General features: G+C 46.0%; 1 protein-coding gene across 8 annotated transcripts in view; it reads left to right on the forward strand.

Moving 5' to 3' along the window:
- MYPN (myopalladin) overlaps positions 1-23,298 on the forward strand; it is a 134,506-nt gene that overhangs the window by 81,205 nt on the left and 30,003 nt on the right. For all 8 annotated transcript variants that reach the window (XM_058189467.1, XM_058189473.1, XM_058189469.1 and 5 more), the window contains 2 exons: positions 635-1,246; positions 4,479-4,623. In XM_058189467.1, coding sequence (XP_058045450.1) covers positions 635-1,246; positions 4,479-4,623 — 757 coding nt within the window. The remainder of the gene's footprint in view (positions 1-634; positions 1,247-4,478; positions 4,624-23,298) is intronic.

Consider the following 23,298-nt stretch of genomic DNA (forward strand, 5'->3'; position numbering starts at 1 on the left):
AGATCCCGGCTGCGGTGAGAGCGGACAAGACACAACAGGGGAGACCAAAAAAATCAGTTGAAGGGTTGCGGCTGTGCGATCAAAGCCCCACCCTTTTATTGATGTGTCATTTTTTGCAACACCCATAAAGGAGGACAGGCTTTGATAACACAGTCATGGCTGCCATCTTGACTCTTTTGACACCTCCACCCACAGTAGATCTCCCTGCTTATCTCACTCACACAAAAAAACAAAACATTGTGAGATTCCGATTAGGAGGAAACCTCCCTACGTTCTTCCGTTGCCTTTCCCACATTTTTACATTCGTACTATTGAAATTCTGTGAAGGGACAGAAGAAAAGACGAAATAGGTGTACCGTGTCTTTTGAGGCTTTCGGGCCGGAAAGAAAAACTGAAAAGCGTTTCATTAGAAGGAATTGATAAGGTCCCTGTAGGTGGAGAAATAATCTGTTTGTAATACGTGGGATTCATATTTGGGATTGTTTGTTGTGCCTTCTTCCAGTTCTTACTTGCTCTTAAAAAAAGGCTTTGAAATGCAAGGCAAAATGTATAATTTTGATTTGGTTTAAAAAGTAGAGCCTGTTCAAGCACCCTGTAATATAAATTGCATCTTTTTTTTTTTTTTTGGATACAGGGATGCTACCCAGTTAAAACAACTACACAATCAGGTGTTGTTTGAGCAACAGCAAATCTATCAGCCATCTCACCCAGTTCCACCAGAGTCATTATTCAATACTGGCCCAGGAAAATCGGCTACTTTGCCCATTCAGCACCAGCACCAGAAGCAACCTGCATCAGCTACACACAAGCAGAACAAGGTTCCTTCTACACAGACGTTCACATACACCCGACCTAAACAGTTCCTGGCACCTCAAAACACCTCAGCAGCCAGTAGCCCTTCTAGCTCCTCTGTGTCTTCTTTCAGCAGCGTATCTCAAGGAACCCAGAAAACAACGAAGAAGGAAAACCTCTTAGTATCTCCTCCACCCGCCCAATCAAGATCGCCAGGAGGGTTGACAAACCAAATGGAGCAGCTTCTTCCGAGTCCCAGAGAACATGTGTTGCCACCACTTCTGCTCTCTGTGTCTAACATGAACCAGTTCCAGCCCCAAAATGTGCTTCCTACACCCCTGTCTCCTACTGGTCGGATTCAGAATCCCGTAGCTTTCCTGAGTGCTGTTCTACCTGCGCTTCCTTCTACACCCCCAACAAATGCCATGGGTCTGCCTAAATGTGCACCTGCTGTGTAAGTAATGCAAACTTTGAATCAGATTTATTTTATTTATTTTTATTTTATTAAATTTTTATACCGCCCTTCTCCCGAAGGACTCAGGGCGGTGTACAGCCAGAAATAAAATACAAGATATATACAGTTAAAACGAATTAAAATGTAGCAAAATTACAAAAACGGCTGAATAGTTAAAATTAAATTTAAAAGTTTAAAATATTAATAAAACCCCAATTTAAAATCAAACTATTATGCCAGTCCCGCTTGAATAAATAAATATGTTTTTAGCTCACGACGGAAGGTCCGAAGATCAGGCACTTGACGTAGGCCAGGGGGGAGTTCATTCCAGAGCGTCGATGCTCCCACAGAGAAGGCCCTACTCCTGGGGGCCGCCAGCCGACATTGTTTGGCGGACGGCACCCTGAGGAGACCCTCTCTGTGAGAGCGTACGGGTCGGTGGGAGGCATAGGGTAACAGCAGGCGGTCTCGTAAGTACCCGGGTCCTAAGCCATGGAGCGCTTTAAAGGTGGTAACCAAAATCTTGAAGCGCACCCGAAAGACCACAGGAAGCCAGTGCAGACTACGGAGCAGTGGTGTTACGTGGGAGCCACGCACGGCTTCCATTACTACTCGCGCAGCTGCATTCTGGACTAACTGCAGCCTCCAGGTGCACCTCAAGGGCAGCCCCATGTAGAGAGCATTGCAGTAATCCAACCGAGACGTAACCAGAGCGTGAGTGACTGTGCATAAGGCATCCCGGTCAAGGAAGGGACGCAACTGGCGGACCAAGCGGACTTGGTAAAAGGCCCTCCTGGAGACGGCCGCCAGATGTTCATCAAAGGACAGCCATCCATCCAGGAGGACGGCCAAGTTGCGAACCATCTCCTTTGGGGCCACTAACTCGCCCCCAACAGTCAGCTGCGGGTGTAGCTGACTGTACCGGGGTGCCGGCATCCACAGCCACTCCGTCTTGGAGGGATTGAGCTTGAGTCTGTTTCTCCCCATCCAGACCCGTACAGCTTCCAGGCACCGGGACAGCACTTCGACCGCTTCGTTGGGGTGGTCCGGGGTGGAAAAGTACAGCTGAGTATCATCAGCGTACAGATGATAACTCACCCCGAAACCACTGATGACCTCACCCAGCGGCTTCATATAGATGTTGAACAGGGTAGGCGAGAGAATCGACCCCTGAGGTACCCCACAAGTGAGGCGCCTCGAGGACGACCTCTGCCCCCCTGTCAACACCGTCTGCGACCGGTCGGAGAGATAGGTTCAGTGTCCTGGTTCGGACTGGGCCTCCCGATCCGGTAGCAATGGCAGCGGGTGGTTTGGAGAACCAGTAGCAAAAATCCCTGGCCTTGCCCCCTGCCCCCTGCCCCAGCTGAGCCGCGTGATCATCAGAGGTTTTTTCTTCTTTTTCCTTTTTGTTCAGCTGAAAAAATGTTTTTAAAAGTTTAAAAAAAGCCTCTGATGATCGCACGGCTCAGCTGGAATTGTCAGAACCTTTTAAAAGCTTTTTTTTTAACCTCGGCCGAAGAAGTTGTAAAAAAAAAAGCTTTTAAAAGGCTCCTCTGGCGATCCCAGCTGAGTTGCCTGATCACCAGAACCTTTTAAAAGCATGTTTTCTACAAGTTCTTCGGCCGAAGAGGTTGTAGAAAAAATGTTTTTAAAAGGTTCTGGCGATCAGGCAACTCAGCTGGGATCGTCAGAACCCTTTAAAAGCTTTTTTTCCTCTGTGATCCCAGCTGAGTTGCCTGATATCACAGACTTTTAAAAGCATTTTTTACAACCTCTTTGGCCGAAGAGGTTGTAGAAAAAATGCTTTTAAAAGTAAAAAAAAAATGGCCACGCCCACCCAGTTACATTAGCCAGCCACTAAGCCACGCCCACAGACTCGGTAGTAACGAATTTTACATTTCACCCCTGCTTTGAATGATCAGTCAGTAAAAATATACTGATCTGGCTATCTGTTCACTCAGCAAGTTAAAGCAGCCCTCTTCCTCCTCTGTCTTCTTCTCCCTTCCATTTTTCTCCTTCTTCTCTCAGTTTACTGTTTTACTTATTTTCCTTAATATCTTACGATCATCGTTGTTCCCTGAAATTGGCTTGACAAGATTAGGATATTATATTTTAAAATGTTGCAATAGTGTGATTTCATTATTTATTATTAAAAGTCATAGGAGTTCTAGTCCCACAATATTTAGAGCAGGGGTCTCCAACCTTGGCAACTTTAAGACTTGTTAACTTCAACTCCCAGAATTCTTTATACGAAAAAGATGCTGAGACCTTAGAAAGTGTGAATAGAAGAGAAACAAAGATGACAAGGGGTGTAGAAGCTAAATCGTGTGATGAAATGTTGAGGGAGTTCAGTATACCTAGCCTAGTGAAGAGAAGGATTGGGGGGGGGACATGATAGCAGTCTTCTAGTACTTGAGGTGCCTTTAGAGAAAAGGGGGGATTGACTTATTCTTCAAAGCACCAGAGAAGGCAGGACAAGATTTAATCGGTGAAAGTTTGTTAAAGAGAGATCAAACCTGGAAGTAAGGAGAATCAGTGGAAAAGCTTGCATTCCAGAGCTGTGGGTGCTCCATTGCTGGAGGTTTTCAAAAGTAGACTGGACAACCATTTGACTGGGATGGTATAAGGTCTTCTGCCTTGAGCAGGAGGTTGAATTAGATGACCTCCGAGGTCCCTTCCAACTCTATGATTCTGTGTTCTATGTTTTAAAACTCCATGAGACAAATCCACGAGGAGGATTCCATGAAATATCAACACACAACCTCTCTAATTTAAAAAAAGCCATATGGCCTTTTATACAGTCATAAAAAGCAATAAAAAATCAAATCGGTGTAGCAATAATGCCAATAACAGGCATTTGTTCTAATATAATACTGTATTGTTCTAGGCATTTGTTCTAGTATAATATTGTATTGATAGGTTTTTCTAGCGTGCCTAGATTCTGTTTCTATTCTATATTTGTATTGCTAGTGTAAATTTCTTCAGCATTTGTAAACTAGATTGTATATGAATTCCCAGCACCAAACAGTGGAAGCCCTATAGATTTTTTTAACCAAAAGCAATATGGAAAAGGAGATCTATAAAGACTCGGAGATACCACAGGATTCAGAGACCATCCAAGATAGTGAGTCAGCTTCCAGCACGTAGAAGTCTTCTTGTTTTTGTCCCTTGGAATAGCTGATGGATTAATCCAGTGCTTAAGCAGGTGCTAAACTGAGTTTCAATTTCACAGGGGAAGCCATGGAATGCTGAAGAAAAATTTCAACCCTTCGCAGTCATCAACAGAGGATGCCATGAAAGATCATAAAGACGCCGTCGTGAGAGGTTTAGAGAAACGGCTGCATTTATGGAATGACGAATCTTTCCAGAGTCAACAGGTCAGTTTGCAGGCGAAAACTGTTACAATGTGTGTGTTGCTGAAATGTCAAAACCGGGGTGGAGGGGGTGTTACACCTGGAAAAAAGGAAGCCTCTCAGGTCGTCTGGCATTCAATGGATAAAAGGTGTTGATTGCATCAAATGGACCCACTGGGCAGAGAAAAGAGGTGAAATTCCATCCAAGACATAGACTCCCAAACCAGTGGTGGGATTCAACCGGTGTAACAATTGGTTCGCTGAGTGTGTGCTTTACGCGCATGCAGTGCATTTGAAAACAGCGCTAAAACTTGCCTTCTACTAGGAGTAAAACAGCTGAGGCAAGGCAATCCACTCAGCCACGCCTATCAACTGGGGCTTCAAACAAAGGATATATAGGTCGTTATAGCGCAGGGGCCGGTGGGCGGTCCCAGCTGATTGTCGGAGCGAACCAGTTCGCTCTCAGCTGATCGATGGAGTTAGAGATTCATCCAAACCGGTTCGAACCGGCAGAATCCCACCCCTGTCCCGCACCCTGTTCCAAAGTCTCAAACTTGGGAAGGATTTTATAGAGTGATCATACAAAGTGTATGTGAATGTTTCTTGCTTACAATCACTATTTATAGGAGGTCACGATTTGTCTAAAACAGGGGTGTCCTATGGACTAATGGACTTCAGAATTCCCCAGCCAGCATTCTTGGAGTTGAAGTCCACAAGTCTTAAAGTTGCCAAGGTGGACACCCCTGGTCTAAAGCATGCAGATTTGTCAATGATTAATAGCTGTTTATACCAGAGCTGTAAATAGCATGGTTTCAATTATCTTGGAATCAGCCATTTCTCCCTCCCGATGACGGGACTTAGGTTGACTTGGAGGTAAATCTTTAATTCCAAATGTTCACTGACTACTCCAATGACTTCCAGTCGAGAAAATCCTCTCACATTGCAAAGGTGAAGGTGCTATCTCAGTGCTTGGAGGTTCTTAAATTCTGGATGGTGAGCAGGATCAGGCTTAATCCTGGCAAGATGGAATGATTACGGGGTCCATTTTGATTATCTTCTATCTTTGTGTCAGTTTTAGAAGGCAATTTTCTTTTTGCTTCTTAACTGCCACATATTTTAGCTGGGGAAGTTGGGTGGGGGTTGTTGGAGCGGTAGAAAGTTAGTCATAACAACATTCCGTATTCAAGGACTTTTGCCTGTGTCTGATGTAGACTGCCTGAAGACTGTATCCAATTGAGTGTGAAGAGTTGATTGGACAATGTGATGAACTTGTGGGTGTGGGGCAGGGCTGTGAACTGTCAACTGGGTGTGGAAAACCTGGAAACTTTCAGTTTCGGGTTTTCCCAGCTGTGCCAACATGACAGCTCTAATAAATTGGAATTTTGAGGAACCTCAAGCCTCAGAGCTTTATTTCGTTGGGGGTGTTCCTTGGAACCCTGACATTTTGATTGTAGATTAGATTGCATCATCCTGCATGGGTTTAGTTTGTAGCTTGTGGGCTCTCATGAGCTCATGGTTCCTTAGCTATGGCTAAGAGGCCCTTTGCACAATTGCATCTGGTGACACAGTTATTACTTGCCTTTGTTGGGAGGCCCTGCTCACAATCACTCCTGTCTTAGTCACCTCTTGTCTGGGCATTTGCAATGTGCAACTCCAACTGATCCAAAATGCAGCAGCAGAAGTAGAGATGGGATCTCCAGGTTTTCCAATATAAGCTTTGAGAGTTGCATTAGTCACCGATTTCCTTCTGGGTTCCATTCAAGAGTTTGGTGGTCACCTTTAAAATCCTACATAGCTTACAATCTGGCTATCTGTGCATCTACGTTCTCTTGATGACTTCTCCTCACCCTGTATAATGAGGAATGGTGGGATCTCTCCAAGTTCCTCCTCTTCAGGAGTGTCATCTTCAGGGACCTTTCTCAGTAGAGTATCACCTGATTGGTTTTGCAGAAAGCCATTAAAACTCAGCTATTCCAAGAAATAAGGGACACGGTGGCTTAATGGGTAAGATGCTGAGCTTGTCGATCGAAAGGTCGGCAGTTCAGCAGTTCAAATCCCTAGTGCCACGTAATGGGGTAAACTCCTGTTACTTGTCCCAGCTTCTGCCAACCTAGCAGTTCGAAAGCACGTAAAAAATGCAAGTAGAAAAATGGGGACCACCTTTGGTGGGAAGGTAACAGTGTTCCGTGCACCTTTGGCATTGAGTCATGCCGGCCACATGACCACGGAGATATCTTCTGACAGCGCTGGCTCTTCGGCTTTGAAACGGAGATGAGCACCGCCACCTAGAGTCAGGAACAACTAGCACGTATGTGCGAGGGGAACCTTTACCTTTTTATTCCAAGAAATATTGGGATTTGTTGTGGCTTGTTGTGATTCATATTAAAAGGAATCCTCCCGATGCCAATTTCTGTGTCCTATTGCTGTTCCACTGGGCCAAAGACTTCTGCTGATCCTTGTTGCATTGATTACTACTTCAATTTTCTAAATGGAAGAATCTAAACATTTCAGAATCTTGTTTGGAGTGACATAAATTGCAGTAAACAGGGGAAAAAATCCATGCTTAATGTGGAATGCGTCAACAATATACATCAACAAGAGACAATACTGTACATCATTAAGACAAGATTATATTGTTTTTTAACTGCTGTGAGCCTAATGCTGGGAAAGATTGAGGGCAAAAGAAGAACGGGACGACAGACAACGAGGTGGCTCGATGGAGTCACTGAAGCAGTAGGCATGAGTTTAAATGGACTCCAGAGGATGGTAGAGGACAGGAAGGCCTGGAGGAATGTTGTCCATAGGGTCGCGATGGGTCGGACACGACTTCGCAACTAACAACAACAAACCAGCACAAGCCATTGTACTGAGTCCTATATTCAGGCTGAGGCCTATCTTGCTTTTGAAGATTGTTGAAGACCTCACTGTTTCTCCCATTCATTTTCTTTTTAATTAACAACAGGGACTAGTGCTAAGCTTATTCTTCGGGAGGAAATAAACCACCAGTTTTTCCCAGAATACCTTTAGAGCAGGGGTCTCCAACCTTGGTCCCTTTAAGACTTGTGGACTTCAACTCCCAGAGTCCCTCAGCCAGCAAAGCTGGCTGAGGAACTCTGGGAGTTGAAGTCCACAAGTCTTAAAGGGACCAAGGTTGGAGACCCCACTCTAGACCCAGGACCCAGAGGCATTCTGGCAAAATGAAAGCAGCAGCCGGGACACCTGTCCTTAGCAGGGGTCTTCTCTGGGCGGAGGGCTGCCAGCTGTCCCTGCTGCAACTGCCAAAGGAGCACCAGAGGAAGGTTGGAAAGGGTAATCAGAAGGTAGAACGGTGCACCTGCTCCAGTCCATCACTGATCTTGTATACAAGATCTTGTTTATTTATTTCTGTATTTAATATATTTTGTTAGGCAAGGAACACAAAACTAGAAGTGGCTCGGGAGCACATTCCTCAGCTCCAAACAGTACTACCAGATATTTTCTTGGAAACTCTAGTACAGTGATGGCTAACCTTTTTGCAGTCACGTGCCAAAAGTGGGGTGGGGGAGCGCGGGGAGATCACGCACACACGTGCCCATGCCCATAATTCAATGCCTCCCCACCTCTGCACATGCATGCACACACACACACCATGTTCTCCACGCTTTTGGCACACAATGGCAAGGTGGGCCCGGTAGGCCCGTTTTTCACCCTCCCCAGGCTCCAGAGGGTTTCTAGGCCCGAAAATTAGCTGGCTGGTGTGCGCATGCGCACTGGAGCTGAGCTAGGGCAGCGTGCCATAGATTCGCCATCACGGCTCTAGTAGAAGGTCTCACCAAGGAAAGGGGAATATGGACCCTCAGGGTATCAGCTGCACAAGGTAGACCTGAGCAGGAAATCAAATCCCCAGGAAGGCTAAAACTATTTTTGTTGAGATGGACTATAATAACAGAATCTTGCAAGTCTGAGCGTCCTATACCTCGTCTTCCTTCCTATAATTCGGTAAATGATGGCGATACCAGTCTGAGGCACTGATGAATGTTATCTGGACAGTCTGGTTTAGCTCCTTTCCACCTAGCTTCTATGTATGTTCATCAGAAGTGGTATTCAGCCGGTTCGGACTGATTCACCTGAACTGGTAGCAGAAATTGTGGGTGGGCCCGGCCACCCACCCCGACTCTATGCTGTCCTATTTAGGCACGTTTTTGAGGCTGGGCGCATGCACGGCAGGCAAACGTGCCAGCAAAGCACATGTGCGGAAAGCCGTGCGCATGCATGGATGGGCGTGCACACATTTGCGAACCAGTAGGGAAAGTAAGTAAATACCACCCCTGATCTCCATCAAGGTCATCTTACTTATTCTCTACATTGAAGCCCCCATAGTCGTTTCAAGAACCATTTTTGCCGAAGCTTGCGTAAATCTGAAGGCAAATCGCCTCCTCCTTAAGGTGCAAAATATAAGCTACTGTACATTATAGCTAAAGTAAACACATTACTGTTTTTTTGAAAAACTACCGTATTTTTCGGACTATAAGACGCTCTGGACTATAAGACACACTTACCTTTTTTGGTGAGGAAAACAAGAAAAAGAAAATTGCCTCCCAGCAATGTTGCCTCGTTGCAGCAAACAGCACACAGCCTGCTTTACTTTCATTTTCGTTTTCAGCATAGCTTGATTAGCACAAGAAAAAAAAATCTGCTCCCAGCCATTTACCTCTTTGCAGCAAGCAGCAGAGGCCCGCGCAGCACTAGGCAATGGCAATCCCTGCAGCCTGAAACAGCTGAGAGTTGGGAGGCCAATCAACTTGTGCTAATTAGGCTGTGCTGAAGCTGAAATGGACTGTTTCTTCCTGCTGCTTGCTGCAAGGAGGTAAATTGCTGGGAGGCAGAGTCCAAAGGGTGGAGGCCAGTGGGTGGGCGGGGCTACATTCAGTGTATAAGACGCACCCAAATTTTCACCTCCTTTTGGGGGGGGAGGTGCGTCTTATACTTCGAAAAATGCAGTACTCAATTCAGCCTTGTGATTGTCTGCATTCTCTTGGTGACCTCCTCATCCAAATTTAAAAGAGTGGCATTGGGCTATCCAAAGTTGGCCAATTTCTGGTCCAACAACATCAAAGGGGGGTGGGGAAGGCCCATTTTTCATTCTCCCTAGGCTCCTAGAAAGGCTCTGCAGCCGGAGGAGAGCAAAAAACAGGCCTCCTGGTCCCAACCGAAGTCAGCAAATGGGCTGTTTCTGGCCTCTGGAGGGCCACCAAGGGGGTGGGGAAGGCTGTTTTGCCTCCCCAGGCTCCAGAGGGTTTCTAGGCCCGAAAATTAGCTGGCTGGTGTGCGCATGCGCACTGGAGCTGAGCTAGGGCAGCGTGCCATAGATTCGCCATCACGGCTCTAGTAGAAGGTCTCACCAAGGAAAGGGGAATATGGACCCTCAGGGGATCAGCTGCACAAGGTAGACCTGAGCAGGAAATCAAATCCCCAGGAAGGCTAAAACTATTTTTGTTGAGATGGGCTATAATAACAGAATCTTGCAAGTCTGAGCGTCCTATACCTCGTCTTCCTTCCTATAATTCGGTAAATGATGGCGATACCAGTCTGAGGCACTGATGAATGTTATCTGGACAGTCTGGTTTAGCTCCTTTCCAGCTAGCTTCTATGTATGTTCATCAGAGGTGGTATTCAGCCGGTTCGGACCGATTCACCTGTACTGGTAGCAGAAATTGTGGGTGGGCCCGGCCACCGACCCCGACTCTATGCTGTCCTGTTTAGGCACGTTTTTGAGGCTGGGCGCATGCACAGCAGGCAAACGTGCCAGCAAAGCACATGTGCGGAAAGCCGTGCGCATGCATGGATGGGCGTGCACACATTTGCGAACCAGTAGGGAAAGTAAGTAAATACCACCCCTGATCTCCATCAAGGTCATCTTACTTATTCTCTACATTGAAGCCCCCATAGTCGTTTCAAGAACCATTTTTGCCCAAGCTTGCGTAAATCTGAAGGCAAATCGCCTCCTCCTTCAGGTGCAAAATATAAGCTACTGTACATTATAGCTAAAGTAAACACATTACTGTTTTTTTGAAAAACTACCGTATTTTTCGGACTATAAGACGCTCTGGACTATAAGACGCACTTACCTTTTTTGGTGAGGAAAACAAGAAACAGAAAATTGCCTCCCAGCAATGTTGCCTCGTTGCAGCAAACAGCAAACAGCCTGCTTTACTTTCATTTTCGTTTTCAGCATAGCTTGATTAGCACAAGAAAAAAAAATCTGCTCCCAGCCATTTACCTCCTTGCAGCAAGCAGCAGAGGCCCGCGCAGCACTAGGCAATGGCAATCCCTGCAGCCTGAAACAGCTGAGAGTTGGGAGGCCAATCAACTTGTGCTAATTAGGCTGTGCTGAAGCTGAAATGGACTGTTTCTTCCTGCTGCTTGCTGCAAGGAGGTAAATTGCTGGGAGGCAGAGTCCAAAGGGTGGAGGCCAGTGGGTGGGCGGGGCTACATTCAGTGTATAAGACGCACCCAAATTTTCACCTCCTTTTGGGGGGGGAGGTGCGTCTTATACTTCGAAAAATGCAGTACTCAATTCAGCCTTGTGATTGTCTGCATTCTCTTGGTGACCTCCTCATCCAAATTTAAAAGAGTGGCATTGGGCTATCCAAAGTTGGCCAATTTCTGGTCCAACAACATCAAAGGGGGGTGGGGAAGGCCCATTTTTCATTCTCCCTAGGCTCCTAGAAAGGCTCTGCAGCCGGAGGAGAGCAAAAAACAGGCCTCCTGGTCCCAACCGAAGTCAGCAAATGGGCTGTTTCTGGCCTCTGGAGGGCCACCAAGGGGGTGGGGAAGGCTGTTTTTGCCCTCCCCCAGGCTCCTAGAACACCTCTGGGAAGGGTGAAAAATGGGCCTACCGGGTCCACTGTGCCATCGCATGCCAAAAGCGGAGGGAACCACAGGGGGGATCGCGCACACATGCACAGGGGGGGCACATAAAATTATGCGTATGAGCATGCGCGCGCACGACCCCCCCCCATGCTCCCCCCACTTTTGGCATGCAATGGCAAAAGGGTTAGCCATCGCTGACCTAAGACAAGGCATGGCAAAAACCTGTTAATTAGAATAGAATTGAATTATGGTTAGTATCCCAGTGGTATAATTCTACTTTAGCATGCTGGGTCAACCCAACTTAACTTTTTAATGTAGTTATAGCTAAGTCACTTTGCAACTGACCAGTATTTTGGCAGAGATGAGATCTCGGACTCGGAGACTTATTATTTTACTGAATCCAGAACTGAACTGTCTTCCTGCAAATAGATCCCAGCCCAGGGCCAAGTGGGGTAAAACAAGCCAAATTAAACTGAGTAAATACCACATGACAGGTTGTGAAATAGATCCATGAATACCTTTGGTATGATTAAAGAGATGTTTTTCGCTTTACTTTACATATGGAGTCCTACACACCAGGGTTGTCAACATCGTAATACTTCAGTTCTCCATATCTACCTATTTACCAGAAGGAAAGGAACCCTACAGAAATGAAAATTATTGTGTTTCCGCGAAAATAAGACCCTCTCTTATATTTTTTTGAACCCCGAAACAAGTGCTTGGCCTTATTTTCGGAGAGGTCTTATTATTTTGGGGCGCATGGAGCAAGACGGGGCTCCTTTTGCCATCTTACCTGATTTCCAGCTCTGTCTCCCTAACCCTAACCAGTGGAAATGGTGGGGACCGGCTGCATATGCGTTTAAATATTTTCAGGGAAGGCTTATTTGGGGGGGGGACGACTTATTTTAGTGCATGCACCCAAAAGTCTTACTGGGCTTATTATCAGGGGATGTCTTATTTTTGGGAAAACACGGTAGCAACACCACAACCAATAAATGTTTGAGTCTCTTCCTTTGGATTGAGCTACTTAATAATTTCTAGTAAATCACAGGCGCATTACATATTTATTTATTTATTTATTTATTTATTTATTTATTTATTTATTATTTAAATTTTTATACCGCCCTTCTCCCGAAGGACTCAGGGCGGTTCACAGCCAGATAAAAAATACACAATAATACAATATAAATACGATTAAAATACAATTAAAAAACTTATTAAATTGGCCAAGATTAAAATTTAGGATAAAAACCCATTAAAAACCCATAAATTTAAAACTAACCCAGTCCAGCACAGATGAATAAGTGAGTTTTGAGCTCATGATTTAAAGGTTGAGGTCCGGAAGTTGACGAAGTCCTGGGGAGTTCGCCCAGAGGGCGGGAGCCCCCACAGAGAAGGCCCTTCTCCTGGGCGTCGCCAGACGACACTGTCGCGCCGACGGCACCCTGAGGAGTCCCTCTCTGTGAGAGCGCACGGGTCGGTGAGAGGTATTCGGTAGCAGCAGGCGGTCCCGTAAATAGCCCGGCCCTATGCTATGGAGCGCTTTGAAGACGTTCACCAGCACCTTGAAGCGCACCCGGAAGGCCACAGGTAGCCAGTGCAGCCTGCGCAGGATAGGTGTCACGCGGGAGCCACGAGGGGCTCCCTCTATCACCCGCGCAGCTGCATTCTGGACTAACTGAAGCCTCCGGATGCCCCTCAAGGGGAGCCCATGTAGAGAGCATTGCAGTAATCCAGACGAGACGTCACAAGGGCGTGAGTGACTGTGCACAAGGCATTTGAACAGATGGCAGAAACAAGGGTGCTTGCCGAAGGAAATAGTAAGATAAATTGCTGAAAAGATGATGACAAAACATCACCTGATGTTTTGCTCCTTTAGAAGCCTCCCTCATTCTGCATTCAAGAGCACACGCTATCATGTGGCTAGTTGTATAAGTTCACAAGGGTGTATGCCTGTTGGAAGAAATATCCTTCTGGGTTCAGTTCCATGTTGGGGGGAAAAGACACTGGATTCATGGAAGTTGCTTGGAAAGAAGGTTTATTGATGAGCAGGATCACATGGCTTGAGATCCTGAGCAGAAGAAGGGCAGAGATGCTGAGAGTCCCTGGGTTTTATGCCCTCTCTTGGGCTTTGAATTTGAGCTTGTGTTCTGATTGGTTGTCAGACTCCCATGGGGCCATGCAAGGCTAACTTTGTAGGTTGTGTTTTGAGTCCCAGGCTTGGTTGACTCTTGCTGGGTGATGATGTAATGAATTTACTTTACATATGGAGTCCTACACACCAGCGTTGTCAACATCGTAATACTTCAGTTCTCCATATCTACCTATTTACCAGAAGGAAAGGAACCCTACAGAAATGAAAATTATTGTGTTTCCCTGAAAATAAGACCCTGTCTTATATTTTTTGAACCCTGAAATAAGCGTTTGGCCTTATTTTCGGAGAGGTCTTATTATTTTAGGGCGCATGGAGGAAGACGGGGCTTCTTTTGCCGTCTTACCTGATTTCCAGCTCTGTGTCCCTAACCCTAACCAGAGGAAATGGCGGGGACCAGCTGCACATGTATTTAAAATATTTTGAGGGAGGACTTATTTTCGGGTGGGGGGGCTTATTTTAGCGCATGCACTCAAAAGCCCGATTGGGTTTATTATCCGGGGAGGTCTTATTTTTGGGAAAACACGGTAGCAACACCACAACCAATAAATGTTTGAGTCTCTTCCTTTGGATTGAGCTACTTAATAATTTCTAGTAAATCACAGGCGCATTACATATTTATTTATTTATTTATTTATTTATTTATTTATTTATTATTTAAATTTTTATACCGCCCTTCTCCCGAAGGACTCAGGGCGGTTCACAGCCAGATAAAAAATACACAATAATACAATATAAATACGATTAAAATACAATTAAAAAACTTATTAAATTGGCCAAGATTAAAAATTTAGAATAAAAACCCATTAAAAACCCATAAATTTAAAACTAACCCAGTCCAGCGCAGATGAATAAGTGAGTTTTACGCTCATGATTTAAAGGTTGAGGTCCGGAAGTTGACGAAGTCCTGGGGAGTTCGTTCCAGAGGGCGGAGCCCCCACAGAGAAGGCCCTTCTCCTGGCGCCAGACGACACTGTCGCTACCGACGGCACCCTGAGGAGTCCCTCTCTGTGAGAGCGCACGGGTCGGTGAGAGGTATTCGGTAGCAGCAGGCGGTCCCGTAATAGCCCGCCCTATGCTATGGAGCGCTTTGAAGACGTTCACCAGCACTTGAAGCGCACCGGAAGGCCACAGGTAGCCAGTGCAGCCTGCGCAGGATATTGTCACGCTGAGCCACGAGGGCTCCTCATCACCCGCACAGCTGCATTCTGGACCAACTGAAGCCTCCGGATGCCCCTCAAGGGGAGCCCATGTAGAGAGCATTGCAGTAATCCAGACGAGACGTCACAAGGGCGTGAGTGACTGTGCACAAGGCATTTGAACAGATGGCAGAAACAAGGGTGCTTGCCGAAGGAAATAGTAAGATAAATTGCTGAAAAGATGATGACAAAACATCACCTGATTTTTGCATTACTGATATGACTCCTTTAGAAGCCTCCCTCATTCTGCATTCAAGAGCACACGCTATCATGTGGCTAGTTGTATAAGTTCTCAAGGGTGTATGCCTGTTGGAAGAAATATCCTTCTGAGTTCAGTTCCATGTTGGGGGGAAAAGACACTGGATTCATGGAAGTTGCTTAGAAAGAAGGTTTATTGATGAGCAGGATCACATGGCTTGAGATCCTGAGCAGAAGAAGGGCAGAGATGCTGAGAGTCCCTGGGTTTTATGCCCTCTCTTGGGCTTTGAATTTGAGCTTGTGTTCTGATTGGTTGTCAGACTCCCATGGGGCCATGCAAGGCTAACTTTGTAGGTTGTGTTTTGAGTCCCAGGCTTGGTTGACTCTTGCTGGGTGATGATGTAATGAAAGGGCTTTGGGCAATTCCTACTATGGCTCTGCCTGAAGGAGGTAGATCTTTGTTATGTAGACTAGACTGGCCCAGGCCTTAATGGCCTATTGACAAAGGTGGGAGGAGCTGAGTTTCTGCCTCCCTTTTAGGGGAAATATTCTGCCCTTTTAATATGTCCTAAAATATCTCATTTTCCTAGGAGAGATGTGGGTGCTAATTTCCTACTTGCCTATGCCTGCTTACTTGGGATTCAGCTCAAGTAATTACATCCAATGGGATTGTCTTTAGCGGGCACAAGCACCAGGTTACAACTGATGGACTGATTATTAGTCTCATCATAGTTTCAAGCAAACGTTCAAAGGCAATTCCACACTAGTAACCTACTGTGCCATATACAGGTAGTCCTTAGCCTATGACCGCAATTGGGGCCAGAATTTTCACTGCTAAGCAAGGTGATTATTAAATAAGTCATGCTCAATTTTATGACTTTTTTTTTGCCACAGTTGTTAAATTACTGCAGCTAAGTGAATGATAGAATAGAATAGAATAGAATAGAATAGAATAGAATAGAATAGAATAGAATAGAATAGAATAGAATAGAATAGAATATTTTATTGGCCAAGTGTGATTGGACGCACAAGGAATTTGTCTTGGTGCATATGCTCTCAGTGTACATAAAAGAAAAGATATGTTCATCAAGAATTCTATTACTTTTTTTGCAACAAACAAACAAAAAGAAAATACATTATTACATCCTTGTGCTATACATAAAAAAAAGGAAGATTTGGGTCTTCGGATATATCCTCACGATCGCCAAAATCCACGTTCTCGAGGTACAGGTACCGAAGCGTCCAATGTTGCAAGCGCAAAGTCCACAAATGGTTTCCAAGTCTTCCAGAAAATATCTTCTTTATACACACCACTTCTAATTTTAATATCACATGTCATTTTATCATTTAAAGCTAATTTCCACATTTCAGAATTCCACTCTTCTATTCTAAAAATCACATCTAGTTTCCAATATCTAGCTATTATAATTCTACCTATTATAATCATAATTTAATCAATTCTTTTCATATTTTGTTAATTCTATTTCCTTAATTACCAACAATAATATAGTTTCCACTCTCAATGTTATTACTTTCCCATCATTTCAAATATCATTTTCTCCAATTGTTGCCAAAACTTTTAACCTTATCACAATTATACCACATATGTTCATAAGTCCCCAATTCCATCTCACATCTCCAACATTTTTACTAATTTTTTATCCATTTGTGACAATCTTACTGGAGTCAAATACCATTTCCAAACAACTTTATAATTGTGCTCTTTAATCCTTATAGATAAAGTTCTCATAATTCTACTCTTCCAATTCACATTCCAATCTGACTCTGGTATTTCAATATTAAGATCTTTTTCCCAATTTGTCCTCATCACTCTTTGTAATTTTTCATCAGAATTTATAATCTTATAAACCCTACTAACGAGTCCCTTTAGCACAATTTCATCTTTCATAATCCGAGATACTAAATATTCAAATTCAATTTCACATCTATTTATCGAATAATTTTCCCTTAGTTTTTTTGTCCATTTTTCTATCTGTATTTTTTCAAACCAACTTAACCCTAATTTTTCAATAATTTCTTTATTCCTTCTTTCATTTTCCATAACTTTTATCCAATCTCTAATAATTTCTATATTTTCCTCTTTAATCACTTCATTACGTTTTATATTATAAAACTTGTATATTGTATACTTGTATATTTAACTTCAGTAAACTTGTATATTGTATTGTCGGTTTTATTATGCCTGTACACCGCCCTGAGTCCTTCGGGAGAAGGGCGGTATAAAAATCAAATAAAATAAAATAATAAATAAATAAAATTATTTTTAATCGGCCAAATTCCAATTGTCTCCCCCAAAAAGATTATATCCGGAATTAATATTTGGGTATAGTGCTTTCACTCAAGGTTAAAGAATTGAAAAAACTTAATTATGATGTGGTGATTAATGAAATTGAGAAGAAGATAGATAAATATAAAATGTTAAAGTTGTCTTGGTTTGGTAGAATTGCAATGTGTAAGATGATGTTGCTGCCCAAGTTCAACTTTTTATTCGAGATGCTACCACTAAATTTGACAGAGAAAGATATTGAAGGATATCAGAAAAAACTGAATAAATTTTGTAATGGTGGCAAAAGACCTAGATTAGTGAAGAAAATGTGGTATCAAAATCAAAAGGAAGGTGGATTAGGAATCCCCAAATTATTTAATTATTACTGTGCGTATGGTATCCGGATAGTGGTAAAAATATTTAAAGGTGAAGATAACTATTGGAGAGATTTAGAGTTAAGGGATATAGAGAAATTTGGATCAAGGTGGTTTTTAGATAAAGCAAATTCAAAATGTGTAAGTAGAAGTTATTGGTTAAAGGGATTAAGTAAAATGTGGAATAAATTTATGTTCATCAAGAATTCTAAGGTACAACACTTAATGATAGTCATAGGGTACAAATATAACACTTAATGATACAACACTTAATGTACTTAAGGGTACAAGTATGCAATCAGGAAACAATATCAATATAAAGCATAAGGATACAAGCAACAAAGTTACAGTCATACAGTCATAATGGAAGGAGATGGGTGATGGGAACGATGAGAAGATTAATAGTAGTGCAGACTTAGTAAATAGTTTGACAGTGTTGAGGGAATTATTTGTTTAGTAGAGTGATGGTGTTCGGGAAAAAACTGTTCTTGTGTCTAGTTGTTCTGGTGTGCAGTGCTCTATAGTGTCATTAGCAAATCTAGGTTTTTCCCATTGAACTTTGTTTGTTGAAGGCCAGCTGGGAAGGTCACAAATGTCAATCACATTATCCCAGGATGTTGTAACCATTATAAATAAATGCCAGTTGCTGAACACCTGAATTTTTATCATGTGTCCACGGGATGCTGCAGCAGTCATAAGTGTGAGCACCATTTTCCATGCCAATTTAACTTTGAATGGTCACTAAATAAACAGTTGCATATTGAATGGTCACTAAATAAACGGTTGCACAGCCATTGTTGTGCAATATATCAACGATAAAACAGGTTGATTTGTTCTTTAATTTCCATAGCAGTGACTGAGTGATGCTATAATAAAAAATGTCGTAAACCACTAATTTGAAAATGGTCTATGTATCCTTCTCACATCCTCTTTTATTAAAAGAAGGCTTGCATCAGAAAGTTAACCAGTTTCAGACCTGGGAAATGGGGAAACCATTTGAAAATTCCAGGATTGTAGGAAAGACTGGGAAACTTAAAATAATACCAGACAAGACATACAGTCCTTCCATGTTGCTGTCATAGGAAACTACACGGACATTCCCAAGCCATTATAAGGAGAGAGCCCGATTTGAAGGAAACTTAGTTTTATTTTTTCTTTGCATTGTTGAGTAAGGTAATGGCCACTGAAGCAAATGCGATTCTGCCAGGGAAAATTATACTATCCTTTAGAATAGTAAATGCCAAGAGGAAGATGAAGGCCTCCGCATGGTTGCACATCATAATAGGAATTGCTGACAAGGACATTAATCAAGCAGAAGACATTAAATGATCTGGCACATCTGGATATGGAATCCTTGCTAGTCCAAAATTGTTCAGTTAAGAAAATTGAGTGATGATATTTTTGCCCTATCTGAAGCACCGGTCTATTGAAGGGAATGGATTCTGCAATGGTTTAATGTTTAATATAATTAATATACTATAACCATTAATATCCAGCCAACAAAAGTGCATATAGTCAAGGCTATGGTGTTCCCACTTGCAATGTATGACTGTGAAAGTTGGACCATAATTTATTTATTTATTTATTTAATCATATTTATATACCGCCCTATCTCCCGAAGGACTCAGGGCGGTTTACAGGCAATTAAAAAACACATAAACACATAAATACAATATAAAAACAGTTAAAAAACTTATTCTATAAGCCCGTTAATTAAATTTTAGAAATAAAACCCAATTAAAACCCATAAATTTAAAATCTAGCTCAGTCCTGCACAATTAAATAGGTGTGTTTTAAGCCCGCGGCGGAAGATCCGAAGGTCCGGAAGCTGACGAAGTCCGGGGGGTAGTTCGTTCCAGAGGGTGGGAGCCCCCACAGAGAAGGCCCTTCCCCTGGGCGTCGCCAGACGACATTGCCTCGCTGACGGCACCCTGAGGAGACCCTCTCTATGAGAGCGCACGGGTCGGTGAGAGGTATTCGGTAGCAGTAGGCGGTCCCGTAAATAACCCGGCCCGATGCCATGGAGCGCTTTAAAGGTGGTCACCAAAACCTTGAAGCGCACCCGGAAGGCCACAGGTAGCCAGTGCAGTCTGCGCAGGATGGGTGTTATGCGGGAGCCACGAGGGGCTCCATCTATCACCCGCGCAGCCGCATTCTGGACTAACTGTAGCCTCCGGATGCCCTTCAAGGGGAGCCCCATGTAGAGAGCATTGCAGTAATCCAGGCGAGACGTCACGAGTGCGTGAGTGACCGTGCATAGGGCATCCCGGTCCAGAAAGGCGCAACTGGCGCACCAGGCGAACCTGGTAGAACGCTCTCCTGGAGACGGCCGTCAAATGATCTTCTAGAGACAGCCGCTCATCCAGGAGGACGCCTGTTGCGAACCCTCTCCATCGGGCCAATGACTCGCCACCGATGGTCAGCCGCGGATTTAGCTGACTGTACCGGGATGCCGCATCCACAGCCACTCTGTCTTGGCGGATTGAGCTTGAGCCTGTTTCTCCCCATCCAGACCCGTACGGCCTCCAGACACCGGGACAGCACTTCGATAGCCGTTGGGGTGGTCCGCAGAAAAGCACAGCTGGGTGTCATCCGCATACAGCTGGTACTTCACACCGAAACCACTGATGATCTCACCCAGCGTTTCATGTAGATGTTAACAGAAGGCGAGAGGATCGACCCCGCGGCACCCCACAAGTGAGGCGCCTCGGGCCGACCTCTGCCCCTGTCAACACCGACTGCGACCGGTCGGAGAGATAGGAGGAGAACCACCGATAAACGGTGCCTCCCACTCCCAATCCCTCCAACCGCGCAGCAGGATACCATGGTCGATGGTATCGAAAGCCGCTGAGAGGTCTAATAGGACCAGGGCAGAGGAACAACCTCATCCCTGGCCCTCCAGAGATCATCCACCAACGCGACCAAAGCCGCCTCCGTGCTGTAACCGGCCGGAAACCGGACTGGAACGGGTCTAGATAGACAGTTTCATCCAGGTGTAAGGAAACTGATATGCCACCATATTTCTACAACCTTCGCCAAGCGAAGGTTGGAGACCGGACGATAATTACCTAAAACAGCCGGGTCCAGGAAGGCTTCTTGAGGAGGGCCTCACCACCGCCTCTTTCAAGGCGGCCGGAAGACACCTCCACCAAAGAAGCGATCAGAATCGCCTGAGCCAGCCTCGTGTCACCTCCCGAGTGGCCAGCACCAGCCAGGAGGGGCACGGGTCCAGTAAACACGTGGTGGCATTCAGCCTACCCAACAACCTGTCCATGTCCTCGGAGCCACAGGGTCAAACTCATCCCAAACAATATCGCCAAGACCACCTCGAGCATCTCACCCGTCACCGCAATCTTGGTCCAGACCATCCCGGCTGAACGATTTTATCATATAGATAACCGTTAAACTCCTCAGCACGCCCCTGCATCGGGTCATCCCGCCCCCTGGTGTAGGAGGGAGCGGGTCACCCAAACAGGGCGGCTGGGCGGTTATCTGCCGATGCAATGAGGGAGGAGGCGAGCTACGCCTCGCTTCCTCAATGCCACTAGGTAAGTCCTAGTATAGGACTTCACTAGTGTCCGATCAGCTTCGAACGGCTAGACCTCCAGGAACTCTCTAGGCGTCTTCTCCGCGCTTCATCCTCTCAGCTCCTCGGAGAACCAAGGAGCCGGTTGGGACCCGCGCCGGGTCAGAGGTCGCAAAGGCACGACACGGTCAAGGCCGCCGCGCCCGCTCCCAGGCCGCAACAAATTCCTCAGCCGAGCCGTGAGCCAGACCTCAGGAAATGGCCCAAGCTCCGTCCGAACCCATCCGGGTCCATCAGGCGCCTGGGACGGAACCAACGATCGGCTCCGCCTCCTGCGGTGGTGAATGGCGGTCAGAAAGTCCAGGCGAAGAAGAGAGTGATCTGACCATGACAAAGGTTCAGTGACTATTTCCTTTAAGTCCAGATCTCTCAACCACTGACCAGAGAGAAAAATCAGGTCCAGAGTGCCACCCCCAATGTGAGTAGGGCCATCAACTACTTGGGTCAGGTCCAAGGCCGTCATGGAAGCCATGAACTCCCGAGCTGACGAGCCGGAAGATGGCAAGTTAAAGTCCCCCATGACTAAAAGTCTGGGGGTCTCAACTGCCACCCCAGCCAGCACCTCCAGGAGCTCGGGCAGGGCGGCTGTCACGCAGCAAGGAGCCAGGTACGTGACCAGCAAGCCCATCTGACACCTATGACCCCACCTCACAAAGAGGGATTCACACCCGGCAATCTGAGGTACGGTGGTCTCCCTCGGCTCTAGACTCTCTTTAATAACAACCGCCACCCCCCCACCCCTACCCTGGGCCCTCGGCAGATGGAATGCACGGAAACCCGGTGGCACATCTCGACCAGGGGCACGCCCCCTTCAGTGCCCAACCAGGTCTCCGTAACGCCTATAATGTCCGCGGCACCCCCCTGAATCAGATCATGTATTAGGGGGGCCTTATTGGCCACGGACCGTGCGTTGCATAACATCAGACGAAGGCCCAGGCTCTGAGGGTCTTGACCATCCGGGGAACGGGAGAAGGGAGGGGGATCGCGCGATCGCCTGCAGACATCGAGCGCCCCCAGAACGATACGGTCCCCCTTCCGCCATATCTGCCCCTCCCACTTACCGTGCAAATGGAACCACCTCACCAAAAGGAACGAATCCCCCTATAACCTCCGAACCCATTACTGAACCGCCACGAGCACGCTGCAAGGACTGGCTCCCACCCGCGGCTACTCCCAATACCCGCCTAACCCTCCCACCCCTCCCGACGGGTTCTCTCCCTACCCGAATCCTCCCTCCCAACCCTTAAAATCCCCATTAAAACTCCCTTAAAAATTTCTTAAAACAACTAATTAAAAGCCCTAAGCCTCCTATTTTTAGCATGCCACCTCGACTCCAAAGCCTGCCTCAAGGTGGGCCCTCGATAGTATGGAGGCCAAACCTGCGAGAGGGGCATTTCGCAGGGCAAGAAGGTCAGCCAAAACGTCAGATCACCAAGAAAGTCCGGCAGGAGGCCCATCCTGGGCCGGTCAAGATGGTAACAGATGATACAGTGACCACAGCCAGTCTGTCAGTCAGTCCTGATGGGAAGCAGTCAATAGTGATCCTCGTGGGGTAGAAAACAAAACCACTCGTTCAGTCAATTCACCACCCCCTATAAATAGTCAGGGGTGGACTAAGGAAGAAGGAAGAAGGAGGGGGGGACGGACCGATGGTAGAGATGTTAAACAGGCCATCCACCGCCTTGAAGCGCCGAGGCAGGCCGCCGCCACCGGCCACCTCCGCCTGGCCGTCGCCACCAAAAGCGTCCCATCGCCGCCGCATGAGGCCACCGACATCCCCCCCATCTAGGAAGGGACGCCAGCCACTCCACCGATGCCAGCGCCAGACGGAGAAGCCAGGCCGCCACCGCCGCCAGAAAGCCAACAAGGCCCAGTAGGCCCTCCAGATCTCCACTGGGCGCCACTCCTCCGGGGCTCCTCCCCTCGCCCCCGAAGTCGCCCGTCATCCATCCTCCTCCACGACTGAAGCCTCCTCCATCAGGGCGGAGATCTAAGGGGGCCCAAGGTGTCAGAGGCCCCCGCCGCCGCCGCCGCCGTCACTGCCGCCGCCA

Source organism: Ahaetulla prasina, chromosome 6 (assembly GCF_028640845.1).
Source record: "Ahaetulla prasina isolate Xishuangbanna chromosome 6, ASM2864084v1, whole genome shotgun sequence".
Classification (NCBI taxonomy): domain Eukaryota; kingdom Metazoa; phylum Chordata; class Lepidosauria; order Squamata; family Colubridae; genus Ahaetulla; species Ahaetulla prasina.